Source organism: Lampris incognitus, chromosome 18 (assembly GCF_029633865.1).
Source record: "Lampris incognitus isolate fLamInc1 chromosome 18, fLamInc1.hap2, whole genome shotgun sequence".
Classification (NCBI taxonomy): domain Eukaryota; kingdom Metazoa; phylum Chordata; class Actinopteri; order Lampriformes; family Lampridae; genus Lampris; species Lampris incognitus.
The window spans coordinates 28535103-28560827 of NC_079228.1; the positions used below are offsets into that span (position 1 = coordinate 28535103).

General features: G+C 43.6%; 4 protein-coding genes across 4 annotated transcripts; 2 read left to right on the forward strand and 2 right to left on the reverse strand.

Moving 5' to 3' along the window:
• Positions 1-903: 903 nt before the first annotated feature.
• Positions 904-4467, forward strand: LOC130128846 (tetranectin-like). Its single transcript, XM_056298603.1, has 3 exons — positions 904-1097; positions 1459-1557; positions 3160-4467. The coding sequence occupies exons 1-3, from the start codon at positions 1001-1003 to the stop codon at positions 3564-3566; spliced, it is 603 nt and encodes a 200-aa protein (XP_056154578.1). The 5' UTR covers positions 904-1000; the 3' UTR covers positions 3567-4467.
• Positions 4468-4775: 308 nt separating this feature from the next.
• On the reverse strand, positions 4776-17008 carry cdcp1b (CUB domain containing protein 1b). The gene is made up of 11 exons (XM_056298722.1): positions 16881-17008; positions 14384-14599; positions 13732-14082; positions 12924-13139; positions 11496-11852; positions 9874-10233; positions 8774-8971; positions 7683-8045; positions 6743-7099; positions 6250-6328; positions 4776-5974 (listed from the first exon to the last, which is right to left on the reverse strand). The coding sequence occupies exons 2-11, from the start codon at positions 14586-14588 to the stop codon at positions 5455-5457; spliced, it is 3006 nt and encodes a 1001-aa protein (XP_056154697.1). The 5' UTR covers positions 14589-14599; positions 16881-17008; the 3' UTR covers positions 4776-5454.
• Positions 16808-20688, reverse strand: LOC130128401 (CUB domain-containing protein 1-like). The gene is made up of 4 exons (XM_056298017.1): positions 20564-20688; positions 18206-18430; positions 16881-17231; positions 16808-16824 (listed from the first exon to the last, which is right to left on the reverse strand). Exons 1-4 carry the CDS (start codon positions 20631-20633, stop codon positions 16808-16810), a joined length of 663 nt encoding a protein of 220 aa, XP_056153992.1. The 5' UTR covers positions 20634-20688.
• Positions 20689-20894: 206 nt separating this feature from the next.
• Positions 20895-25495, forward strand: limd1b (LIM domains containing 1b). Its single transcript, XM_056298018.1, has 6 exons — positions 20895-20942; positions 24076-24138; positions 24609-24671; positions 24807-24937; positions 25112-25163; positions 25341-25495. The coding sequence occupies exons 1-6, from the start codon at positions 20895-20897 to the stop codon at positions 25422-25424; spliced, it is 441 nt and encodes a 146-aa protein (XP_056153993.1). The 3' UTR covers positions 25425-25495.
• Positions 25496-25725: the final 230 nt, after the last annotated feature.

Consider the following 25725-nt stretch of genomic DNA (forward strand, 5'->3'; position numbering starts at 1 on the left):
ACAATTTTAAATAAAAAAAATTTTTTGACTCATACCTCTTCGAGATGACGATTTAACTGCGAACTCATATCATCACGTTTTACTGTTCGTCAAACCATAGGAGAGGTTGTGATTGAATTGGTTGTGTGACTGTGGTCCACCTCTGGGTGGCACGGTGGCCCAGTGGTTAGCGTGGTCGCCTCACAGCAAGAAGGTCCAGGGTCCGAACCCTGGGGTTGTCCTCTGTGTGGAGTTTGCATGTTCTCCCCGTGTCTGTGTGGGTTTCCTCCAGGTGCTCCGGTTTCCTCCCACAGTCCAAAGATATGTAGGTCAGGTGAATCAGACATACTAAATAGTCCCCAGGTGTGAACGCGTTTGCCCTGCGATGAACTGGGGACCTGTCCAGGGCGTTTCCCTGCCTTCCGCCCAATGAATGCTGGGGTAGGCTCCAGCACCCCGTGACCCTAATTAGGATAAGCGGCTTGGAAAATGGATGGATGGATGGTCCACCTCTGACAAACCTACCTAAAAACACCCCTGGGCAAGGAAAGACGTCAAAACTCCAAAAAAAAAAAATTTTTTTAAACTACGTAGACTTGTCAGCCAAGGAACATGCAATACCTATAAAGTAATTGAGTTGCATAATTATTTATGTATTTATTCTCTATGCACTTTAAAAGCACCATGGAGGTTTATAAATGCCAAGGAAAGGCTCATGCTGTCTCACCCAGTCTGCCAGTCTCCACCTGTTTTCCATGCCTGGATCTGGTTAGTACAAGCCAACCACATGAAAAGTCTGGAGCCAGATGAGAGAGACAGTGTCTTTTTCAGGTTTCTGAGGTTGGCCTGTGTTGTTCCTGCAAACTGCAGTTTTGGATTGCAGACTTTTTCCCCCTGTTGTAGGAGATGAGAGGGAGGGTGTGAGAAAGCGAGCAAGAGAGAGAGAGAAAGACAGAGAGAAAAAGAGCAGATAAATTGACACTTCCCACATTGAAGCAGCCTCATTTAACAAGGACTAACCATGGAGTTCAAAGGAGTGTTCCTGTTGTTGGGAATATTATTTCTGGTGAACGGTTCATTTCAACAGAGACCATCAAAAAAGAAGCCTATGAAAAAAGGTAGGTAGTCTGATGAAATCCTAGTTGGAAGAATGACGGGGAATTGAAATGGAGCATTTGACAAGCATACCAAAACATACTACCAGTAGCGTGAATTCCACTTTCTTCTCCAGTCTTCATACAGCACAGTGTTCATGTATGTATTGGATTAAGAGATTACAGTCCATTACAAATCTCAAGTATTCAAGTGCAGCTATTTTTACAGAAAAATTTTCCTCTAATTTTTTCCTCTAATCGGTTTTCCTCTTCCGGATCTATTCTTCGGTGTGTTTGCATGAAGGAGTATGTGCAATTAATTTTCCATTGCATCCCACGTTATCTAATGTGGCTTTCCCTTTTGACATGGTGCTGCTGGAGACAGATGCAGGTAAGGACTCTGCCATCGAGGGGCTGCAGAAGCAGATCAATGACATCGTTCAGGAGCTCAACCTGCTGAAGGAACAACAGGCATTGCAGACAGGTGAAATATCAAATATAATTGATAGCATAGTGGTCTATTCCGTTGCCTACCAATACGGGGCCCTCCAGGTCGAATCCCCATGTTCCCTCCGGCTTGGTCGGGCATCCCTACAGACACAATTGGCTGTGTCTGCAGGTGGGAAGCTGGATGTGGGTATGTGTCCTGGTCACTGCACTAGCCCCTCTTCTGATTGGTCGGGGCGCCTGTTTGGAGGGGGAGGGGGAACTGGGGGGGAACAGCGTGATCCTCCCACGCGCTAAATCCCCCTGGTGAAACTCCTCTCTGTCAGGTGAAAAGAAGCGGCTGGCGATTCCACATGTATCGGAGGAGGCATGTGGTAGTCTGCAGCCCTCCCTGGATCGGCAGAGGGGGTGGAGCAACGACCAGGATGGCTTGAAAAAGTGGGGTAATTGGCCAAGTACAATTGGGGAGAAAAGGGGGGGGGTCAAAAGCAAAAAAAAAGAAAAGTGAATTCCAGTAAGTGTTAAGCTGAAGGGGCGAGGGCCCAGAGCTATGCCGCACGGGCTGCAGAACAAAAAATTAGAAAATATCCCTGTGCAGAAGAGCACACATAAAGAGCATTTTCCACAAAGTAGAGCATTATTATTCATTCCATACAACATATCATAGGGTCATTTACATATGTAGAGTAAAGGGATAGGGTTGGGACATGTTGGAGACATTTAGAAGGAATTATTAGATATGGTTATTTACACAGCTTATCTGCATACACTGCATTGTTTTGCCGTGCTTTGTGTACAAGTCGAAGGCTTCTGACCGAACGAGAGTCCGATTCCCCTACAAATGAATGGAAACAGATTGAGTACATGTGTAGTCTTTGAAGCAGCAAAGTATTCATGTGGTGAACACATGGTGAAACCTTGTTTGACCTTTTGCCCAGAACAAGAATGATGTGGTGGCTCAAAATAGTATTGCACAAAACACTTGCCCTTTGTGACATTAACCACAAGCATTCAAGGTTTTGTGCTCATAAACTCCAAAAATCTTATTTATCATGCAAATAAACAAAAAAACCTCTCCAGGATGTCACAAAGCCTACAGCATGTAATTTAAAAAACATTAAAGTGGGCGTCCAGGTGGCGTAGCGGTCTATTCTGTTGCCTACCAACACAGGGATCGCTGGTTTGAATCCCCGTGTCACCCCAGCTTGGTTGGGCATCCCTCCAGACACAATTGGCCGTGTTTGCGGGTGGGAAGATGGATGTGTCCTGGTCGCTGCACTAGCGCCTCCTCTGGTCAGTCAGGGCGCCTGTTCGGGGGGAAGGGGGAACTGGGGGGGAATACTGTGATTCTTCCACGTGCTACGCCCCCTGGCGAAACTCCTCACTGTCAGGTGAAAAGAAGCGGCTGGCGACTCCACATGTATCAGAGGAGGCATGTGGTAGTCTGCAGCCCCCCCCTGGATCGGCAGAGGGGGTGGAGCAGCGACCGGGACGGCTTGGAAGAGTGGGGCAATTGGCCAGATACAATTAGGGAGAAAAAGGGGGGAAAAAATCCAAAAAAACAAAAACATTTAAGTGTCTCCCAGCATTGTTGATTAAGGTATATATATATGGGATTTCTCTTTTTTTATCTTCTCAGTGTGTTTGAAAGGCATTAAGATCCACGGCAAGTGCTTCCTGGCTGACCCTGTAAAGAAGCGTTACCACTCAGCCAGCGAGGACTGCAATGCGTTGGGTGGTGTTCTGAGCACGCCCATGTCCGAAGACGAGAACAACCAGCTTAGAGACTACATTCGCCAAAGCATCGGCTCAAATGAGCAGGTCTGGCTGGGGATCAATGACATGGCAACCGAGGGCAAGTGGATGAACCAGACTGGGTCCAGCGTTTTCTACAAGAACTGGGACACATCCAACCCGCGGTCGCCTCAACCAGACGGCAGCAAGTCCCAGAACTGTGCTGTGCTCTCAGGCTCCTCTGGTGGGAAGTGGTTTGACGAGAACTGCCGTGATGAAAAGCCATCGGTCTGCCAGTTCAATATAGTCTGATCGCACCTATCTAATCTGATCTAATCTAATCCAAGACTTGGCACTTGGTTAGAGCTGCTTCCTGTTGTGTACTCTTACTGCTATGCCGTTTCCCAGCTATTTTGGAAAAAAAAAGTTTTTAAAGCATTGCTTCTCTACTTGTGTTGTGCTGCAAGTTGAATTTGACCTTGAAATTGTTAAGAATTTTTGCTCAACAGTTGCGCATAAAGTTGTTCGTTTTGGCAGAAAATTGATCAAAATGAGTAAGAGTCAATCAAGTTGTTTAAAGTCTGGTGATAAAATGATTAGTGGGTGTAGATAATGATGTTAAGCACCTAAATCAAGTCCCAAATATGTGAGTAGGAGGTGCTCTCCTCCTGGGTGTAAAAAACTGAAATCCAAATCCAAGAGTCCAACGTTTTGTTTTGGCTTTTTTGCACATTACAGTCCAAATTGGCTTGGTTATCCCAATTTAAAAAAAAACCACGTCACCAGTAAGAACTGGCGATAGAATGGAGACCAAGTCGGTTCTGAAATGTCAAATTTTCAGATAACGGATGTCTATAATATACCCACGACCCTTGAAAAACTGTTTTTAGGTGCTGGCATTGTTGACCAAAATTAAAGTTTGGTGGGATTTCTATAATTTGCACATCTCCACAAACCCGTCAGAAAGCCTCCCGTGGAGAAAGACTGGTTTAAACTCGGTCATCCCATGAGAAATCTGCTGCGCTTTGTCAGCACTTACAATGAACTACAACAAAAATAGTGATAATGGGTTTCCAAAAAAAACCCTTAAAACTGCTGCATTCTTCAAAGATATATTCAGGCTGTCAGTCTTGTATTTCCGGATTTGGACACATTATGTTTAGCCTGATATAACATGATAATGAACTGTCCATAAATCATTCCTTTACTAGTCTGCTAGTCGTCATCATTTCACAAAATATCCCCTTTCCAAAAAGTCAAATACTTTACGGAAGCCTTTTCAAATTAAAGACAGAACACTGGAAATACTGGAGGCAGGCCCAACAGGCTGACGGAATGGTATAATAGAAAACTGTGGCGTTTCCAGCTGCAAATAAATATGGTGCAAGAAATACGGCGCCAATTTGAATCCCCGGGCCTTGCCTTGCCTTTTTTTGCCAGTGAAACACCCTCTTCCATGGTAAACAGTGGTTACTACTATGAAGCCCAAAAGCTTTCAGCAACCCTCCTACACACCGTTTTTCATGACTGACATTCCTGTGGTTGAATCTGGATTCACCTCCTGATTTTAAATGGTCAAAGATTCAGGCACAAGATAGGGGTAAAACAAAATGTCACAACGCAGTGTATGATGACAGTCTTTATCTAAAATCTACTTGCCACCAGGACAATATTGATTGAATTTATTGTAAAACCAGGTAAAGTATATTTTCAGTAGAGGCAAAGAAACTGTCTATTTTAAAAAGACTACACACTGAAAAAACAAATGAAATCACAAAAAAAAATACAAAAACAAAAAACAGTGGAGGCTCTTCGAAAAACATACCTTTTTCAGTGTCCCTGCCCTTGATTCCACATCACACTACCTCTTACACCGTAGCTCTAGCAAAACAAAACAAGCTACCCATAGAGATTAACCGTCACTTCCAAGAAAATATTACATCAGCACATTCAATAAAAACCTGATATCAAGAAACATACATGACCATTAAAATCTTGCAAAATGACGCAGTCACTGCTTTGGCAGCTCTGTACACTTGAGGGCATCTTCCAGTTCTTCAGAGCCCATTGAAACCCCCTTTCCCTGAGTTTAATTTAGGCACAATGCTGCAAATAATGCTGCATCCCTCAACTGGGATACGGAGAGCCGCAACAAGAATTAGAAAAGGCAACCAAGTCAGATGGTCACAACACCATCGTGCTACAAGGAATCCTCTGTATTTGTGTCGATTGCTGGCTGTGGTTCTTGGTCCGCACCAGACAGGCGAATAGTGTTCATCTCCCCTGTACTCTTGAACGTGTAGAGCTCATTGTCCACCATCCTGCGGTCCTGGAAACCAAGGCTGTTCTCACGATCGATTGGGGTCCGGGGTCGTGAAGGGATGAAAGTCTCTGAGGGGTCCAGGAAAGGTCTGTACATGTCCTTCTCCAGCTCTGCATCGGGTTCTGGTTCGACTACCATGGGGGGGTCTCCATCAGTGGGCCCCATGAATGTTTGGTAAGAGTCCACCTGCATTCCGTTGAAGTGGTCTTGCATGCTGTCTGCGTAGCTGGAGTTTGGCAGCAGGTGGCCGTACACCATCGTTTCGTCGATGGAGGCATAGACATGGGATTCATTGTCAGACCGGGCCTTGGAGAAGTGTCGGTCACCTGGGAGGAAAATATTGCTTTTGCCGATGTAGATGGATGACTCTGTGTTCATCTTCCCTTTTTTCTTTTTCCTGGTTGAAAGATGAAGATGACATATTGTTATTTAGGCAAGATGTCACACCGTACAAAGGGAGAAAAAACCAGCATAATCAAAGCAGATCAGGTCCCTCAAAGGCAGCTTGTTTTATCAAACAGACAAATCCTACAGTATATCCAAATAATACTTGCCACGTACAAATGCTGATACAAAAACTCTGAAAATATGCTGACCATGGTAATATATTTTAGTACGAAGACAGATTTAACCACCAAAGAAACCAAAGCGGTGCAGTACAGACATACTCACTTTATGATCAAGTATACAGTGGCTAGTGCTATCAGCAGGAGCAGAGCTCCTATTGTCCCCAGCACTACGGCTAGCAGATCTGAAAGTGCAAAAATGACAAACACCAAGTTATCATTTAGTGACAACATCTAGTAGGTTTCAGAGGATCCTCTTGAAAAATATTTGCATCTAGAATTTCTTTTTTATCTCTTATTTTCCTCAGCTATATAGTAGTTATTTATGAGTTGTGTTGGCCAAGAGAAAAACACATGCCCATGATTAAAAACTGAAATCCTCCAAGGAATCTTGTACAATTCACTGTAATAATATCTTTATGGGGGGCAAAAAAAACTTTACCGGAATTATGTAAAAAATGCTAAATGGAAAAAAAGCCAAGGACTCCTTTCTTCTGAGTCTAAACTCCATTTTTATCCTGAGACAGACAAAACTAAAATGCACAATTGAGAAATTTCATGTACAGACCAGAGAAACGGCCCAAACAGTGCTCACTTACTGCTCTTTTTCTGTAGAACAACTTTGGTCACCACTCCAAAATGTCCTTCATCTGGCATACAATTGGACATGTTGAGGTAGAAGCTTTTTGGCACCACCAACTTGTTCTCCGCTTCCTCGTCCTCCCTGCGGCTCAGCATCTCTTCCTCAGAACCTAGCACCTGGACCTTGATGCTAGTGTGTCTCTGGCCACATTTGGGCTGGCTGAGGTTGGCAAAGTGCAGGGCGGCCTGGTACTGACTTGGCAGGGTGAAGATCCAGGACACTGTGGAGTACGGCTTCATCCCACCGGGCCAGTTAGGGGTGGAAATAAGGGCCACAGAAGCCATCTTAGGTTTCACAGTGTAAATGATGTTCTCTGAAAAGGTGAGGGGGAGGTATATGCATGAGTAAACTGTGTCTGAAGGATGATCAACAGAAGTGTACAAATAAGAAAAAATCTCCGGCCTTGTCCTACAGTGCCCCCTCGTGGAGTTTGAAAGCTGAATGGACAAGCCCCATTTGAGCACTACATGGCAGTGCAACAGTATAATACACAAGTACAGTTTAGTGTCCTCGGGAACCCACAGTAAGGCTGTTTTTCTATCCTGCCAGATACTTTAAACACGTTCACCTGATGTGTCAAATACTCCAGCCATCTAATTAGGCAGTTTTTAGACTCGGCACAACAGGTAAATGTAATTTACTACCTGGTAGAACAGAAAACAAGCAGAACTGAGGGCAGAACCACGGATCTCATAGAATGAAAAAAAATATTTGTAGCTAGAGATTAAGAGGTTTAGAGATATAGTTAAATGGACAGAGAGGGAAATAGACAGATAGACAGATAGAGATATAAAGAGATATAGATAGAGATCTGGACGGCTCAACAGAGACAGACAGATCAACAGACAGACAGACAGGCAACAGACAGATTTTTTACAGTTGTATTTGTGTTATACCTGAGATTTCTTCACTGATGGAGACATTAAGAAAAGGCCCTGTGGTCTTTGTGAAGTCTAGAGCTGTGGCTGTGACGGAGACATTGGAGTGTACCTGGACTCTCTGAATGATTCCCTTATAGCAGAAATCCCCTATTGAAGACCCATCATCTTCAGCAACATGCAGGGAGACCGGACCACTGCACTCTTGGCCAGGTAGGGACTGTCGGAGTGTCCCTTTGGGGGATTGTAGATCAACTGTAGCATGCTCGGGGATGGTGATGTGCCAGGTGAAGCTATGGAGGGGCATTGGCAAGCAGGAATCCAATTTGGGCACGGTGAGGAGCATTCCACTCACAGAGCATGAGTCCAGATTTTGGCACCCTATTATCCACAGACACAAAATGACGAGAGGTTATAATGATTAACGATGGACAGGAACGCAGATGCAAGCATGTAAACACTTTGTGAATAAAGCTATGTAAATTGACACTTAAACGCAGGGAAGGAAATAGGTGTTTTTGTAACTGGCATTTGAAGTGAAATGCTATAACCGATAACCTCAATTTAGCTGTTTTGTTTTTTTTTGTTTTTTTTAACAAGTAATATATTTCATGATATCGGCTTATGAATGTAAAAACACCATATTTAGAGCTGGTCATTTCACATAAGCATTGCCCATTGTCTCAAAAATCTACATTCACCCTCTGACAGCTTGTGCATTCATTTTGAAGAGAACAGTGAGCAACGTAGTGTTTTAGAGAAACAAGTTTGCAAGATATACAGCATTGAAGTAACGTATCTCTAACTGTGGCTTTGTATGCCGTCTGTGTGCCGCGAATCATTTCGTCAGATTTCACGGGGAGTCTGATGTGGACAAGAGCATTTGAAATCATTATATAAGAGCATCTTGTCTTCTCGCTGATAGCCTCGTTTGCTTATGTTAATCATATAGATGCTTCTGAATTAAACTGAAACTGATAAATAATAATCTGTGAAAAACTCCTCGAAACAGCTTTAATAATTTCAGAGGTGGTGAATATTTCATTATTAGTTACTTAAAGTAAGCATCGTTGACTTTTTACAGCCCAAACATAAATCCAAAATCTTACCAAGAATTTCAGTGGCAGTCAAGCGTAGATCTTCATTTGGACAGTCAAGGAAGGAGAGGCTGGCCTTCATGCCCGAGGCCACATTTATCTTTTCCTTGACAACAGAGTTGATGCTCATCTCACAGTATGGATCGGAGCCCACTTTCTCTATCTGCAGGGACACCCCTGGCTTTTTGGTTAGATCTACTGTACACAGAACTGAAAAGGAAAGAATACAGAAGGACCACACTTTAGAGATTTAAAGAAATATATATTTTTGTTAGAAATGTGTGCATCCTTTGCTTTTGTGGTTTTTATCATGTTGGTATTTGTCTTGTGCAATATTCACAAAAAGTGTAATACCCCTTTCTGAATTACAGCTCAAGTGCTACTATCCATAGTTTTCACGTGACGTCACATTCATATTGGAACACCCACCTGGCGGGCAAAACACTTCCCAAACGGCAGCATTATTGACCCACCCAGAACGAAAATACATATAACTGTCTGGACTTTTGTAAGCGTTCATCCTGGCGGCAGTGTAAGGAGAGGAATTCTCCACAAGAGACATGTAAGCATCGCCAAATTGGAGCTCTGGCAGGGACTTCGCTGTTTTTAGAGGCTGACATACTGTGGCGGGTGCTGTATATGGACCGCAAGTGCCCAAAATTTGTAGTATGTTAATATATCTTTGTTCTTCTTCTTTCGTAAGGTGATCCAAATAGTCATTGCTTGGAACAGCTGGAAAACTGACAGGTCTGTGCTGCTGCTCTACAGAGTTTCCACTGTTGGTCGCCATGCTGGAGCTTTGTTTTGCCCGCCACTGTCACGTGACTGAAAAAACCGTGGATTACAAATTTGCATAATTACATCACAGACTGAGCACGGCAAAATTGAAATTACTGCCACCGTATAACATTTTTGATGTCAAAAAGTATGTGAAAGTTATTTCAAAGCAGTGAGATTTCTTAATTTTCTCAGACAGTTCTGGTCTATTTTCAGTGAGCAAAAGTGATCAACCTCATTCTGGTTCTGTCTAAAACATTGCATGTAAAAGGACATTTTCTCTGCAGCATATTGACAAATTCTCTCAAATACAAGTGTTATGTCATCAACATTACCTGGGTGACCGCTTCTTATCATGGAGACTCTGAAATTCAGGTTGAGACCCTGTAGTGTCGTGTTGGTCTCACAGTTCCACAGTGACATGTTGAAATTGCCCTGCTTGTGCGCTGGTTGACGGTCGGTCAGGGTCAGATTAGTCGACCTCTTCCCTTCTTTCTGATACTCCACTTTCACGTCCTTACTGAGGCATTCTGGGAGCGTATGATCCCGAAAGTGCATCGAGTAGTTATGCATGCCAGGCACTGTAAAGTCCCACTTCATCTGCTGGTTGTCAGGGAAGCCGTTGGGGTAGTTGACTGTGATGAAGTCTGTTTCTGATGTACCTCTCGGCAGGTCGACTTTCACTATAGCCAGCACTGGCCAGAGACAGAGCAAGAGGACAAAGTGGTCTGAATAATGCAAACAAGGCTATAAAGCTTCTCCGTAAAAGAGGTCGTCAATGCAGAAGAGCAGAGAAACAGTAGTGAAACGGTTATTAACCCTTGTGGCATTCCTGGAAGATGAAAAACTGTTCATAAAAAGTGTTCATTTTAGGGCTGTCACGATCTCAGATCTTCACTAGATGATTATCATGACAAAAAAATGACATGATGGTGATAAATCATGTTAATTAAACCAATGAAGCCCCAACATCTTGTTGAAAAATTGGTGTCATTAGATTGGCTGGCTCCAGGTTGGTTGTGTGTGTGTGCGCGTGCGTGTGTGTGTGTGTATATATGTGTGTGCATGCATGCATTTTTGTTTAGCTATATTTGTGAGAATGAGTTTTTAAAAATAAGAGTGAGGACATTTTTGCAAATCGAGGACATTTTGGGTGGTCTTCACCTATTCAATGGTCTATTTTAGGGTTAGGCTTTGGATTTAGGATTAAAGAGTTGAGGCCAGGCATGTAGTTTTGATGGTTACAGTTAGGGGCTTAGGAAGAAATGTCAGTGAGGATCCCCATAGGAATAACAATTAAAAAAGTGTGTGTGTGTGTATGTGTGTGTGTGAGTGTGAATAGGAGGAGGAATAGAGACTGTGGGAAAAAATGAAACTTTGAGCAAAATAAGCACTAAGAGCTCATGTTAATGTTTGGCAATATGTGTTGTAAACTACACTATCCTGACTAAGTTCATTCATCCATTATCCAAACCGCTTATCCTTACTCAAGGTCGCGGGGATGCTGGAGTCTATCCCAGCAGTCATTGAGCAGCAGGCAGGGAGACACCTGGACAGGCCGCCAGGCCATCACAGGGCGCACACACACACACACACACACACACACACCCACACGCATTCACACCTAGGGACAATTTAGTATGGCCGATTCACCTGACCTACATGTCTTTGGACTGTGGGAGGAAACCGGAGCACCTGGAGGAACCCCACGCAGACACGGGGAGAACATGCAAACTCCACACAGAGGACAACCCCCAAGGTTGGACTACCCCGGGGTTCGAACCCCGGAACTTCTTGCTGTGAGGCGACCGTGCTAACCACTGCGCCGCCCCTGACCCCGTTTTCACATAATACTGTTTCACTTTTGAAATATCACGATTATCATTAACATCGGTAAATTGTGATAGCCCTTGTTCATTATCCTCTGCCATGTCCATAATGACTTTACAACACTTACTGTTGGTTTCAGGTTCAACACTCAGTTTGAAGTTGAAAGCCTCCATCTTTTGGTCTCCAGGCACCTTCAGCAACATGCGGACCCTGTAGCGCACATGGACAGTGGTTATGGTGCCATCCCTGCAGTACGTCCCGATGGTCGCCGGCCCGGTGCGTAGATAAGTCAACATGACGTAGGTGTGCCCATCTGGACAGGTCTCCTCATTGGGGATCTGTCGCATTCCTGGATCTGGGAAGTCCAGTCGGATAGCCTTGGTGGACGGCACCCTCGGGTCCCAGATGAAGGTTCGGTTGAAGTCAGGGAAGAAATTGGACTCGGCCTGGATGATGTTTCCACTGCAGGTGGTCTCTATGCAGTCTGGGAGTGGTGGGGGAGAGAGGAACGTATAAACAATATTCTGGGGATTCCTGTTAAGGATGTGAAACCTCAACCACACACACCTCAAGGATGAGAACAGAAAGACTGAAAATGAACCAGATCTATGAGAGGATGCATTTGTATGCCTAATCATTAACTGTGTTGAAGAGAAGCATTCTTGGCTAAATATCACATGTCAAGTTAGCCATTTTTAAATCTCTTTTAAAAACCTATCTTTACAAAACGGCCTCTTAATGTCTCATTTGTAGCATGGCTCTGTTCTTTACTGTTTATGCATTATTGTTTAAAGCTTTCTTTTTTCTTGCTGCTTTTTCACCTTTTTATTGTATCTTTTATTAGCACTTGGTGCTGTATTGCCTTGTTTGTTTTCATCGTGTGTATTTTAATGTTTTTCATTTTATTGTACAGAACTTTAACTTGTTAGGAAATTTGCTTTATAGATAAAGTTCATTATTTTTTATATAGCAGCCCAGAGTCTTTTTTTTTGTTGTTGAGATTTTCCCCCCCTTTTACTCCCCAATAGTACTTGGCCAATTGGCCTATTTTCCGAGGTGTCCTGGTCCCTGCTCCACCCCCTCTGCCAATCCGGGGAGGGCTGCAGACTACCACATGCCTCCTCCGATACATGTGGAGTCACCAGCTGATTCTTTTTCACCTGACAGTGAGGAGTTTCATCAGGGGGACATAGCGTGTGGGAGGATCCTGCTATTCCCCCCAGTTCCCTCTCCCCCCAGAAAAAGGTGCCCTGACCAATCAGAGGAGGTGCTAGTGCAGTGACTAGGACACATACCCACATCCCGCTTCCCACTCGCAGACATGGCCAATTGTGTGTGTAGGGATGCCCGACCAAGCCGGAGGTACCACGGGGATTTGAGTGTTGGTAGGCAATGGCATAGACCGCCACGCTACCTGGACACCCAGCCCAGAGTCATTTCTGTCAGCTATCATGAGGTTTTACCAAGGCCATGAAGAACATATGTATGAAGATGTGTCTGAGAGGATACTGAAAAAAGGAAAACACTGTAATTGTCGTTATTTTGAGCCTCCTACCAATCTCTCTGTTGATCTCCACGCTGAAGACATCTTGAGGCTGAGGACAGCTGAACTCCACTGAAGTGTTACGGGGGTCTTTCAGGCTAAGATCTTTCGGGCTGCATTTCTGGTTGGGCTCCTCATCGATGCACACGCTGCAATCTGGCTCTTTGTTAGTTCTGCTGATCATAATGTTGGTGTTGTAGTCGGCGGTCACGGTCATCTTTCTGCTTTCTGGATAGTTGGAACGTATATCATAAAGAGAAGATGTTAGCTGGTGTGCCTACAACACATCCAAGATAACAATCGACATTGATAAATTACTTTAATAAGTCAAGCAGTGAAGACTTAAACACAATATTTTTTCAGATTTAGCTGGTTTTGAGATAAAGGGGTGTTCAGGAGCGTTTGTGTAAGTAGTATTGCATTTTCAGCTGAATAAAAAACAAACAAAACCAAGATGGCTTATTTTGTTTATGATTAGATTATCACAATGTGTGACTAATTGATATATCTCCCCTGTCTTATCAAATTCAGTTTTACAAATTCAAATCCAAAACTTAAACCTCTCTTTACATATTTAGGATCAGTGATTCTGTTACTGGTTAATTTACTTCAGTCGTCTAAGTTTACCAGTGGATTTACAGACGTTTACACCGCAATGAGATATTTCAGTGTAAAGCAATTGTTAACAAGGTTGACAGCAATTTTGTGTCATTCCAAAAAAGATTTGGGTTTTATGCATAAGGAAAAGAAAAATTTCAGTTGATAAACATTTTTGGTGAAACAAACAGTTGAATTCTTCTGTAAGAATGAAGTCACTTACTTCTAGGCACGGCCTTGACGGTGAATGCAGCCGAGTCCAAATCTCCTTCCTTGGGGATCTCTAGAGTCACAGTCGCCTTTCTAAGAAGATCAAGATGAGATAAAGGTCCAATCCGGCAGAAGTTCTTAGTTTTAACCTCTCCCTCAGCATTAGTTGTACTCAAAGAATACTGGTAGCCATCTTGGCACTTGTCCGATGCAGTAATCTCTTTCAGCCCATCTCCAGGGAAGTCCAAGGTCAACACAGTTTTCTCTGGTACAGTTATATCCCATGTTATGGTTTTCTGAAATTCTGTGAAGAATTTGGGCTGAACTTCTCCCATGGCAGGGCTGCAGGACATCTTGGTGCATTCTGGGTAAAGAAATTATGATGACATTGGATTACATTTCACAAGTTACAGATTAAGTAGGAACTCCTCCAGAGCACATTAGAAATATTAAGGAAGACTTTGATTTGTATGTTACCGAGATTAACAGCCAATATATGAGGAGTGAAAGGGGCATTAATTACAAGTTCAGTACTCAAAAATGCAACTTTTTGCAATACCTAGCTTCTATCCAGGCATCTAAGTACATCAAAACAACTTTGGCAAATTGGTTAGGTGAACAACCTTCCCATGCATCCATTTACCACTATGAAAATGTCTTTGCACCTATTTTCCTCAGGATCTGCACCATGAAGACATCCTGAGGCTTAGGGCAGCTGAACTCCAAGGTGTTGTTTTGGGTGGTTGGCAGGTTGAGCTTCGTAGGGCTGCAGGTGGGATTTGAACCTTCTTCAAGGCAAATGTTACATTCTTGTTCCTCGGCCACCCTGCTTATCACCACAGTTGCATCAGGTTCAGCACTTACAACCATCGTTCGGCCTCCTGAAGGGACAAGAAGAGGATGAGACAAAGGTCAGCAAAGGTCATAATGTTACACCATGCGTCGTATGCATGCGTTATGGTCACATTGCAAATGATGCAACGCAAGGCAGTTTGGACCCATCAGTCATGTTATGCTAAAACTTCATTTTTTACTGCTCGACAGAAAACAAAAACTAGCAAGATTTGCATTTTTCATAACCAATCTTGAAGAAAAACAGTCTAGTCCATGTGATGAATAACATAATTTAGTCTGATCTAATGTCTTTTTGATTAGTTAGATCAGAATACAAGGTGCTTCTGCTGACTTACAAAATCCTAAATGGGCTTGCTCCATCCTACCCGTCTGATCTCCTTAAACCTTATATGGCATCTCGAGCACTTCGTTCTCAAAATACAGGGCTCCTGTGTGTACCTAAAGTTAAAAAGAAGTCAGCTGGTGGCAGGGCCTTTTCCTATCGGGCTCCATTTTTGTGGAATAAACTGCCTGCTGCCATCAGACAATCGGAGTCTGTTGAGTCCTTTAAATCCAAACTTAAAACTCATCTTTTTGCCTTAGTTTACAACTAGTTGCCTTTAAGTTGAGTGCTTCACAACCTGTACTGGATGGCGGGTTGGTTTGCTGTCTCAATGAATTTACCAACCAATCTTCTGCTGATGAGATTATCGAGTATAGATTATGACGAATTGATAACTTAATTGATTATGGCTAATGACTATTGCAAACTGTTCTCTTCTCTAACATGTCTTTTCTCTCTCTCTGAATGATGTCTTCTCCTTTCTCTTTCTCTGTGTTTGAATGGTGTCATGTGAGTCTCTCTTGCATGCATGTGCGGTCGGTTCTCCTCCTAGGTCTCCATGGTGATGGTGGCCGCCATTTGGATGCTGCCTGCCCTTCCACTACTCACTTAAGTTTTTCTTAGTACATGATGATGCTGGTCGCATGGCTTGGGTCCTGGCCTGCTCCGTTGGCACGTGGACACTGCTTGGCATCCTGTGCATCATGTTCTTCATAAATTTTATGTCCATTACAATTCTGTTATCCTCTTTCAATGTTGTATTATGTAAATTGCGTGAACACAACATCCATTGCACACTGTCCGTCTTGGGAGAGAGATCCCTCCTCTGTTGCTCTCCCTGAGGTTTCTACCTATTTTTTCTCCCTGTTAAAGGGGTTTTTTAGGGAGTTTTTCCTTATCCGATGAGAGGGTCTAAGGACAGGATGTTGCGTTGCTGTTAAGCCCACTGAGGCAAATTTGTAATTTGTGATATTGGGCTATACAAATAAAATTGATTTGATTTGATTTGATTTCTGGTCTTGAACGCATGCTCTGCATACACAGCGAATAGCCAATCAAACTTGTTCACATTAAAGACAGTGATATGAGGTCTCCTGCAATCTCTTGACTCTTTTCTAAGACACCATCCCTCTTTCACTCAGTCACAGACAAGCCTCCTTCTTTAAGGGTAAGTAAAGTGAACAATAAATAATATGTTGATTATGGACTAGCCTGAATTGATCGGGTGAGTATTAACTGAATACAATGATGTCATGTTGAGTCATCCAGGGTATTTGAACTGCTTTATTTCCCCCTTCTAAAGCCCCCTAATCATTGCTAGAGTAATAGGTCATTTCCAAATGGTGCTGCTGAGGTCAAAAGCTTCATATATCTGGTGAAATTATATAACTCCTGTTTTTCTTTAATGTCGCAATATGTAGACTAGATAGGTTTCCTCGTTAAAGAAGAATCGGTTCTTTTTTTTATTCCCCCATTTTTCTCCCCAATTGTATCTGGCCAACTACCCCACTCTTCCGAGCCATCCCGGTCACTGCTCGACCCCCTCTGCCAATCCGGGGAGGGCCACAGACTACCACATGCCTCCTCCGATACAGGTGGAGCCGCCAGCCTTCTTATCACCTGACAGTGAAGAGTTTCGCCAGGGGAACGTAGTGCGGGGGGGATCATGCTATTCCCTTCAGTCCCCCCTCACTCCCCCCAAACAGGCGCCCTGACCAACCAGAGGGGGCACTAGTGCAGCGACCAGGATACATACCCACATCCGGCTTCCCACACGCAGACACGGACAATTGAGTCTGTAGGGACGCCCAACCAAGCCGGAGGTAACACGGGGATTCAAACCGGCGATCCCAGTGTTGGTAGCCAACAGAATAAACTGCCACGCCACCCGGGCGCCCCAAATAATCTGTTCTTAAGAGTGTGAATCCACTAAAAATCAAAGGGGAAAACAAAACTGATAAAAAGTGAGTTTGATTTTTGCTTACGTAGTGGCTTGGCATAGGCAGTGAACAACAGGGGATCCACTTCTGCCTCTGATTTAGCGTGCAGAGATACAGTGACTTGATTGGACAGCTCTAAATAGGTGACAGAGCCACCTCTGCAGTAGGCTTCAGTTTGGACCTCGCCAGTCGACTTGGTTCTTTCCACAAGATACTGAAATCCATCAGGACAGGACTTTGGATCTGACGTCTCCTTGAGCCCCTCTCCGATGATGTTCAGTCCCACAACGGTCTTTTCAGGTGCCTTCAGCTCCCAGGTGATGGTTCTGGTAAAATCTGTGAGGAAGGAGGACTGGGTCTCTCCTTCACCAGGGCTGCAGGCATCCTTGGTACATACTGGAATCGAAAGGAAGCAAGAAAAACAAATCTGAATATTTGAATTTGTCGACACTTCCCATTTTTGAGTGCGTGTCTGTGTGTGTTCTTGTTCAATTATATTTGTGGGGACCAATATGAGTTTTTAAACCACAAGAGTGAGGAAATGTTTTCGAATTGAGGACATTTCGTCAGGCCCTCAATTCTTCAAGTTCTATTTCAGGGCTAGGACTTGGGTTTGGGGTTAAGATTAGAAGGGTTAAGCTTAGACATGTAGTTTGGAGGGTAAGGGTTAGGGGCTAGGGAATGAGTACAGTCAATGAGGGTCCTCATAAGCATAGAAAAACAAACATGCGTGCGTGTGTGTGTGTGTGTGTATGGTGGGGGTTGTAGGCCTATGTTTTAATCACTACCATTCAGCAAATCCTACTGACATTTACTGGCCATATTATGCTTCAAGAAAGCCAATAAATAAATAAATAAACAACACATCCTAGAAAGTTGAATCAGTTCATCTAGACACAAAGTTTAGTGGGAGAAATGTTTCATCACTCATCTAAGTGACTTCGTCAGTCTCAGCTGATTGCAGGTATCCCCACCCTTATAAACAGCACAGCTGCATAACGGCTGAAACCGGCGATCAGTTTCGTATGCAGATTGCTGTGACCATTAAGAAGAGTTACAATGGCAATGTGTACTATTCACAGAAGATTGGGGATTTGTTGCAATAACTGCATTGTAAGATGGTGACAGATGTATTCTTAGCCCTCCTCTTCGGTTCAGGGATGGTCGTTCCCTCTTCTTAAAGAGGAGAGGATGCCCAAACCAGTTTTCATATTCAGTCGTTGAGGGGGTTGATTCAAGTAAAATACACAAGTCCATGAGCCATGTGACAATAAAAATGTCACTGAAATGACTAAAAATTCCTGACAACAGGGCAGGAACATGTTGGACACTCGCTAGAAAAAGGGATGAACGAAGCGTCTTTAACTCACCAATGCTCCGAACTATCTTGACGGTGTAAGCCTGATCCAGAGGTTGGGAGCAGTTGAAGAGCAGTATGACCTCCTCTTCAGGTACCAGAGAGAGGGAGGAGTGGCAGGAGGTCTGGGTGTCATTCACACCACTGACTGTACACACAACACACTCCTCCACAGGCAGGACAGTAGACACCGTCACTTTGGAGTCCTTGTCTGGCTTGACTGGCATTTGTAGACATTCTGAGAAAGAAAGGCCAAAACATTATATTACGTTAGATGCAACTTAAATGATTTCCATGGAGAAATCGGATTACTGCAGCATCAGATGATGGGATGCAGTCCAGACTAAATAGGATATCAATACCAATAGACCAAAGGGGATATAAAAACAACAAAAGCAAATGTCTTAAGACAGAGACATGGTGAGTCAAAAGAAAAGAACATATTAATAGTCCAAATATGTTGAGAACTTTATAAATTTAATCTACCAACATGAGTATATTTTGCTAATTAGGATATGAATACACTGAAATCCCCTGAAACAAGCAATACAGGCTGAGAGACAGCTATGCAAAACAGAAACCTTGCCAAACGTATCCTGTTTTGACTGAATGACCTCCAGGCGCTTCAATGCGAGGAGAAGCATGCCCATTCTCATGTTTTAACTTGTGCTCCTGAATATTGCACAAAGACTCATTCTCATAAGAAATACCACTCCATTTTTGTGAAAAGTGTAATTCGTGTTGGCTAATTGCATTAAAATCAGCAGAGGCGAAGAGGGGGTGAGATGAACTGGACGCCACATCAGAATATCAACCCTGAGCAGAATAAGGTTTAGTTCTCTTTTACACCATTTTCAGCTATCAGTGAAAGTCTAGAGCCACTTTCTGCTTAGTTAAATGAATTACTGTAATCTGATAAGAAATCAAATCTACTGGTGAGACAGTTTGCAGGTGATAATCAAACAAACAGAATGGCTCAAAGTAGTCACTGTGTACTCTGGTGGAAGTACTAAAGCAAATTAACTGAATTCAAATGACCATGAGTCACCTGAGCACCTGCGTAGGTGGGGGGATATCAAGGTGAGCCAAGTTGCTGTTGTAAAAACATGTGTTAACTGCTGTCTCTGTGATATCTGACTCTTCTGTGGTGACTGCTCCTGCACCTCTTACTTTGAAGGACTTTGTCACATGTGGCCTCATCCTTTTACAAAGCCCATATGAATTCATTGTCGGCATTTCCACTGTAACTTTATGCAGCCAGGAGGTTAGGGCACATGTAATGACTTTGGTTCAGCCTCTGTTCCTATACAGGTTCCTGCTTGAGGTCTAGTGCACGTAGAGTCATTCTCTTTTTTTTACATGCACATCATTTATCTTTAAATATTACCATAGCACTTCTTTCCGTTTTGGAGGAAATTTTGGCTACATACACGGTATATTACCACGCATCTACTCATACCATGAAGGTATTTTTCCACACAACTGTTAGTAAAATGTTTTAAAGCAACATTTGTGTGCAACACTGTGAGAGCAACTGGAGTTTACGCAAGAAAGGAGGCAGAGGACCCTCAAGCTCACCAGAACTCATAGGGAGATGGAGGTTAACCCAGAACAACATCACCTCATTTACATAAAATCTAGGCTAAAGGGCTGCGCGAGAACGGTTCCTGTGCCATTCTCTCACTATGGGACCCCCCCCCCCCCACACTATAGTACCAAACAATGGGTGTGTCAGCGGTGTAGTCTCACACAGTGCAAGGACACCTGTGACACGTAACGTTGACATAGGCGACACTTCACCGACTTTCACACACAATGCCTACCAACTGTGGAGAAATAAACACTTTCCCTCCATGTTTTATCCATAAATCCGCCAGGTCAATGTGGGAGAGAGCGCACGGCACAAATCCCCTCCCGGGTATTTTGATTAACCCGGCAACAGATTGCCGGGTTGTTAATCATTAACGAGGCCGGGATGATTTCCTGGCATAAACGTCCTTGTAAACCACCTCAAAGGGGGTTTAAAAGTAAGGGCAGCGAGTCGTTAAACCGCATTGTTCACGGGCTTTCGGTTCACCGCCGTCAGTTTAGCCGGCCGTCTTTTCACGCCACCGCGTCGCCTCGCTAATCGTTTGGCTCGCCGTCCCGCCCGTGCGTCTTCTCACGCGGGCTTTGTCCTCGTCACCTTCCATGAAAGTAAACGTGCACCATATCCACGTCGTTTGTTCCCCGAGCTGAGTAAAACACTATTACGTTTCAAATGTCTAGCCGCACGACTTCACTGGCGGGGGGTATAGCAGTGAGGGGGAAATAAAACAACTCCTCTACACAGCTTTGAGAGTAAGACGGCTAACATTTATTATTTTCTCACCTGACAAGTTGAAGAGCTGCGACGCCACTATCCCGAGGAGCGCGGCGGCAGCAGCGGCGTTCCGCAGCATATTCGCGAAGAACTGTGACACGGCGGCGGGGGGGGGGGAAGGAGGAGGAGGGGGGGCTATAAAGGACGATTATAAGTTTCCCGCTCGGTGTCCAAAAGGCGGCCTTGGTTTCATGTCCATTAAATCTTGCGTTTATATTATTATTTAAAAAAAACAAAATTTTCCGTAGCGGGCGTTGACAGTTTTGCAACTTCCTGGTTACACCGCGAGCCGCCTGCTGCGGGAGGGCGTGGAGCGCAGGTGGAGTTTACCTGTCCCGACATGACGGTTTCAAACTGGACCGTGTGGCCCCCGCTCACCCTCACACCAGTCAGCCCGGAACGGACAGGCTGGTGAGGCTGAAAACCTTGCTATGTGACGGCCCCTCGTTGGCACAAAGCGTGCCCTATTTATAAGCATGCTAAGATGCCACGAATTGTTGCGAACACGATGTTTTTCCAAAAGGAGACGGAGGAATTGGGTGTGGATGAAGCTAACAGGAGTTTGATTATATACGTCACAGCAGACACATAGATCGTGTTTCCTCCAATAATGGGTCAGTTTAACCCCAGTGTTCTCTTTTTCAATAACAAATATTAACCGTACGTGTTTTTAATATTAATTGAGACGATGAAGATATGTTATGGGTATTTTCGAATAGGCCTAAACTTTACAATTGTGTTGCTGTTTAATCCAAAAGAGGCTTAATCAGTAAGTGTGAAATGTGAACGCTACAGCCATTGCCAGTTCGTGAACAAAATATGAGGGATGAATTGGGTTTAGAGGGGAGCTGCGAATTTGAAAGTGCCCACCTGAATATGCTTGAGGTCAACATTGCAGTATGCAAGGTGCACATGGGCCAGCATGACAGAGCAACCATGATATGTCCTCTGTGGCAACACTGATAGGTGAATAAAACGTATTTTGCCAAGCTGCCAAGCTCCTATGATTTGATTTTGGTGTAACTGACATCGCACTCTCGGCACAGGTTGCTTAGTTGTCTTAGCTGAATAATAAGTCGACACCCTGTCATGCTGAAACAACCTCTTGCCTGCACATGTCTCATGACGCCTGCATTCCTCAAGCAACCACATCAGCAGCCGGGGGCAAGACCAGTGAGAGAGAGAGAGAGACAGACACACAGACAGAGAGAGACACACACACACACATTACAGGCATGTGCATACACACGGACAAATGTGACACTGAAGGTTTTGTGTTGAACCAGTCTGACAGCATATGGAACAGGTGGCGGTTGAGTGTCCTAGGATAAAAACAGGAGGGGCAGCTGTCAGGATCCCCTCCCCACACACATATTCTGAACCCACATGTGAATGGATGAACCGGGACTTATCTTTCTTCTTGTATCTGTCTCACCAATCCCCGATTTCCCATTTAATATTTTGCAGGTAGAGTACAATAACCTGTTTAGAGAGGTATACCAAACCAAAAACAAGAGTTGAATCTCTGCCAGCTGTATTTGCACAAATGTGAAGATGTTAAGCAGTGCAACTATACTGTATAGCCTATTTTTTCACTCTTCTCTATTTCTTTGGTGCAAATTTCATGATATTTCTTGTGATTTGTTTGTGGCAGCCGCATTGGGTCGATTTTTGCAAAGCTGAATGGATGACACAATGGCTGTGACCAATTTCCGTCATTCAGAGAAAGGTGATTTAAAGTCAAGCTTGTAAGTAGGTTAAAACACTCTCCAAGAATTATTCATCTTTTTGTTGCCTCAGAGCCAAAGGGCAAAATCAGTCCACATGAGGGCAGCAATGCACAGTTCATGACCAGTGGTGCGCTGTGTGGTTCTCAATGTGGGGTCCAATAATCCCTGCAGGGGTCTTTGGTAGCATCCAGGGGCTCCCTGCAAGAATTAGCAGTTCAGCTCAACTACCATTCGTTTTTTTTGTTGCAATCCTTTTTAGAGGGAGGCTAAGCTCTGGCTCAAAACCTTGGTCTTTATTTCAAGATCATTTATCTTGGCCTTATCGGGGCTTTGACTTTTCTGCACAAGGGCAGATCCAATGATTTACAAGCTATTTACCGCCAGTCATTGCCAAGGTGGATAACATCTACGTAGGTGCGTTGGCTTGGGGCTCTGCAGTGGACACGGTTGCTACTGGTCATGAAATTTGCAACCCCCTAATTGCTATATAGGCATATTCTCTGTCCAGCTTCTCGATCTCCCTCTCCTCTTTATCAAACAAGGTGAGAGAGAAAACCTTGGGGTTATGTTCCTCTCGCCTCTATGTTGCATGTCGAAACTAGTTGAACCACTTTGTTATTGGGCAATTGGATACTACCCATTGTCTGCCAAGCATCTCAGAAAGCCTCAGTAATGCCCTCTTGTAATGTGCACCAATGTTGCTCAGGGGATTCTGAAATGCTTTGTGAGCGTGACAATGAGAGTAATTTCCCCCTGGCATCAAGGCCTATTAAAATGTCTAAGCGCTCCTGTTATGCAGGGATCCAACAAGAATGGGCCTCAACTTTTTATTGGGTGCTGGCCCATTAAGAATTCAGAATCATGTTTATTGGCCATTTGGTTTGCACAAAGATGGAATTTGACTCCGGTTTCATGGCTTTCTCAGTGTGCTTAACATAGAATAACAACACTACAACGCAACAATCTTCAGATATATATACAAGGATGGACTATATACAGGTGAAATAAAAGGTGTCAAGGTGCAGTGGGGCAGAGAATATATCAGAGATGCTGTAATTAGGTAAAGAAGCACTGCTTTAGCTCTCCATCCATTCATTCTGGACACAGTGGTTTAGTGTACTCCTGGCAACAGCAGAGCACGAATGGTGTCCAAATAGTTTTCTGACTGCAGCAGTTGGTGTCATCCGTCGCTGCTGTCTCTCAGACAGTCCCGCTGGTGGAATCAGGCTGCTAGAAGCTAGCTTGCCAGTGGATAGACCACTGCATGAGATCCCCATAAACCAAGGCACCAGGTCACCTTACAGCTGTCTGCACCGTGCATAAAATTAGACACCGAGACAGACTGTGGCTTCCAGCAGTCAGAGCCAACAAGAACTAATGAGAGATGGACACCAGTGCCAGTGCTGAGCTTTACTTTGGTAGGGGAGTTTTCAAATCTCAGTTCATGTCGAATCTATATCAACACAGTAGCGGGACATTTTTAGCTATGATCTAGTCCACACCTCTCGCTGCCTTTGTGAATGAAGAGAATCTCAGGTTTCATGGTATTTCAGCTGATTGTGCAAACTCACAAATTCTGTTCAGAATAGGTTGAATCTCTCTCTCTCTCTCTCTCTCTCTCTCTCTCTCTCTCTCTCTCTCTCTCTCTATATATATATATATATATATATATATATATATATATATATATATACTATGCTGCATTTGTTCAGCTAAATAACTCTGGATTGTATAATGGCTGGATCTTATCAGGAAGTTGTGCAAGATGTAGGAAAGCGATCTGTGGTGTAGGGACAGTGTGTCGGGCAATGGGACTGCTATTCCACGACACCTGCTTCATCTGCGGTATTTGCGGTGAGTATGCTTATGCTTACATTTAAATATATGTATATCAAATAGATGTGATTGTTCTCATACATTTTGTTTTGCTTTCAAATCCACTCATAGGTCATAATAGCAAATGAAGTGCAGCATGTGATTGTCATCAAAATAATTATAGAAGATTCCCATTGACCGTTTCCCTGTTGTTGTTTCCTGAAACTTTTTTTTTTTATTTTTAGGTAAAAAATTGAGTGGCAAACCATTTTACTCAATGTCAGGAAAAATCTTTTGTGAGGATGACTTTTTGGTAAAAAACAAAAAACAAAAAACCTTTACATTTGAACATTATGCATATTATACAACTGTATGACATGTACCCAGAATAAAAAAATAAAAAAAATAAATCCAATTTTCACAGACAATTAGAGGAATTATATACATAACCACATCTATATCTGTATATATATATATATATATTTTTTTTTTTTTTGTGTGTGTTTTAGTATTCTGGTGTACACCCTTCCCCTGAAGTCTGTGATAGTTGTGGACAATTAATCGTGGACATGGTGAGTATGAGCACTTTACATGATGTGTGTGTGTGCGTGCGTATGTGTGTGTGTTTGTGCAATTGAGGTACGTACACATATTGTTTAGAATGGGAGTACAGTCCATTTCCATGCATATTTTCCCCATCTTCACAGGTTCTGCAGGCCCTTGGGAAGTCCTACCATTCAGCTTGTTTTCGCTGTGTCATCTGCAGACAAAGCCTGGAGGGGCTGCCTTTCACTGTGGACACAGATAACAAGGTCTATTGTGTCAGGGACTACCACAAGTGAGTTTCTGATACTTGTGTAACGCCAAAAAAAAAGAAAGAAAAAAAGCACCAGGCTCTCTCTTTCATTCAGCCCCGAAACAACTTTAAACCTCGCCCTGCCCCGGTCACACCCAGGATGACTTCACTGCTGAGTTGAGTTGATGTTTCAATCAAAATTCATGTTGGTTTCAGGATGCAGGCTCCGAGGTGTGCAGTTTGTGGACTGGCCATTATACCATCCGAGGTGTGCTTGAATTGATACTTGAGAAGAACCTGTATTGTTTTTATTATGCCAATAATATACCTTACATTATTTACTGTGATGCTTAAGTTTGATTTTTCCCAAACCGGGGCATGGTGGACAGCAATCAAAAAAGCTTTTCAAGAAATGATACGGTATTGATGTTTTATCTTTCTTTAGGGATCTACCGAGTCCATTCGAGTGGTGTCCTTTAACAGAAATTACCACGTGGAGTGCTATGGCAGTGAGGTGAACCTCACGTGAAGCAGGCGCCAGGTGGCCTGGAAGGTGCTTGGATCATTTTGTGTCATACCTGTCTTATAAGTGCGAGAGAAAACATCATTCTCGTAACGTTTGTGCTGTTCCTTTTCTGAATTAAAGTTTCAAAAAAGTTCGTGGACTCGTCTGTTTTTTGCTGTTTTCAGTGGTGTGACGACCAACAGTGAAACACGGTGATTCTCTTTTCTGGCGTAATGATGAATTTTAAAACGCCAATTGAAGACAGGTCGACGTCGGTTGGATTACGAGCTGCAACAGCGACATCTAGTGGTAAATCCCGACCCTA

What these genes read in the sequence shown, in the direction of transcription:
- LOC130128846 (XM_056298603.1), top strand. Translation starts at nt 1,001, where the DNA reads ATGGAGTTCAAAGGAGTGTTCCTGTTGTTGGGAATATTATTTCTGGTG. An exon ending in AAAGAAGCCTATGAAAAAAG is followed by an intron (nt 1,098 to 1,458) that starts GTAGGTAGTCTG and finishes TGCTGGAGACAG; the next exon opens with ATGCAGGTAAGGACTCTGCC. An exon ending in ACAACAGGCATTGCAGACAG is followed by an intron (nt 1,558 to 3,159) that starts GTGAAATATCAA and finishes TTATCTTCTCAG; the next exon opens with TGTGTTTGAAAGGCATTAAG.
- cdcp1b (XM_056298722.1), bottom strand. Translation starts at nt 14,588, where the DNA reads ATGGTTGTAAGTGCTGAACCTGATGCAACTGTGGTGATAAGCAGGGTG. An exon ending in CATCAGTGAAGAAATCTCAG is followed by an intron (nt 7,100 to 7,682) that starts GTATAACACAAA and finishes TCACCTTTTCAG; the next exon opens with AGAACATCATTTACACTGTG. An exon ending in ACTGTATACTTGATCATAAA is followed by an intron (nt 5,975 to 6,249) that starts GTGAGTATGTCT and finishes TCTTTCAACCAG; the next exon opens with GAAAAAGAAAAAAGGGAAGA.
- LOC130128401 (XM_056298017.1), bottom strand. Translation starts at nt 20,633, where the DNA reads ATGCTGCGGAACGCCGCTGCTGCCGCCGCGCTCCTCGGGATAGTGGCG. An exon ending in GCAGCTCTTCAACTTGTCAG is followed by an intron (nt 18,431 to 20,563) that starts GTGAGAAAATAA and finishes TTTCTTTCTCAG; the next exon opens with AATGTCTACAAATGCCAGTC. An exon ending in CAAGATAGTTCGGAGCATTG is followed by an intron (nt 17,232 to 18,205) that starts GTGAGTTAAAGA and finishes TTTCGATTCCAG; the next exon opens with TATGTACCAAGGATGCCTGC.
- limd1b (XM_056298018.1), top strand. Translation starts at nt 20,895, where the DNA reads ATGACGGTTTCAAACTGGACCGTGTGGCCCCCGCTCACCCTCACACCA. An exon ending in CCCCGCTCACCCTCACACCA is followed by an intron (nt 20,943 to 24,075) that starts GTCAGCCCGGAA and finishes TCTGTGGTGTAG; the next exon opens with GGACAGTGTGTCGGGCAATG. An exon ending in CTTCATCTGCGGTATTTGCG is followed by an intron (nt 24,139 to 24,608) that starts GTGAGTATGCTT and finishes TGTGTGTTTTAG; the next exon opens with TATTCTGGTGTACACCCTTC.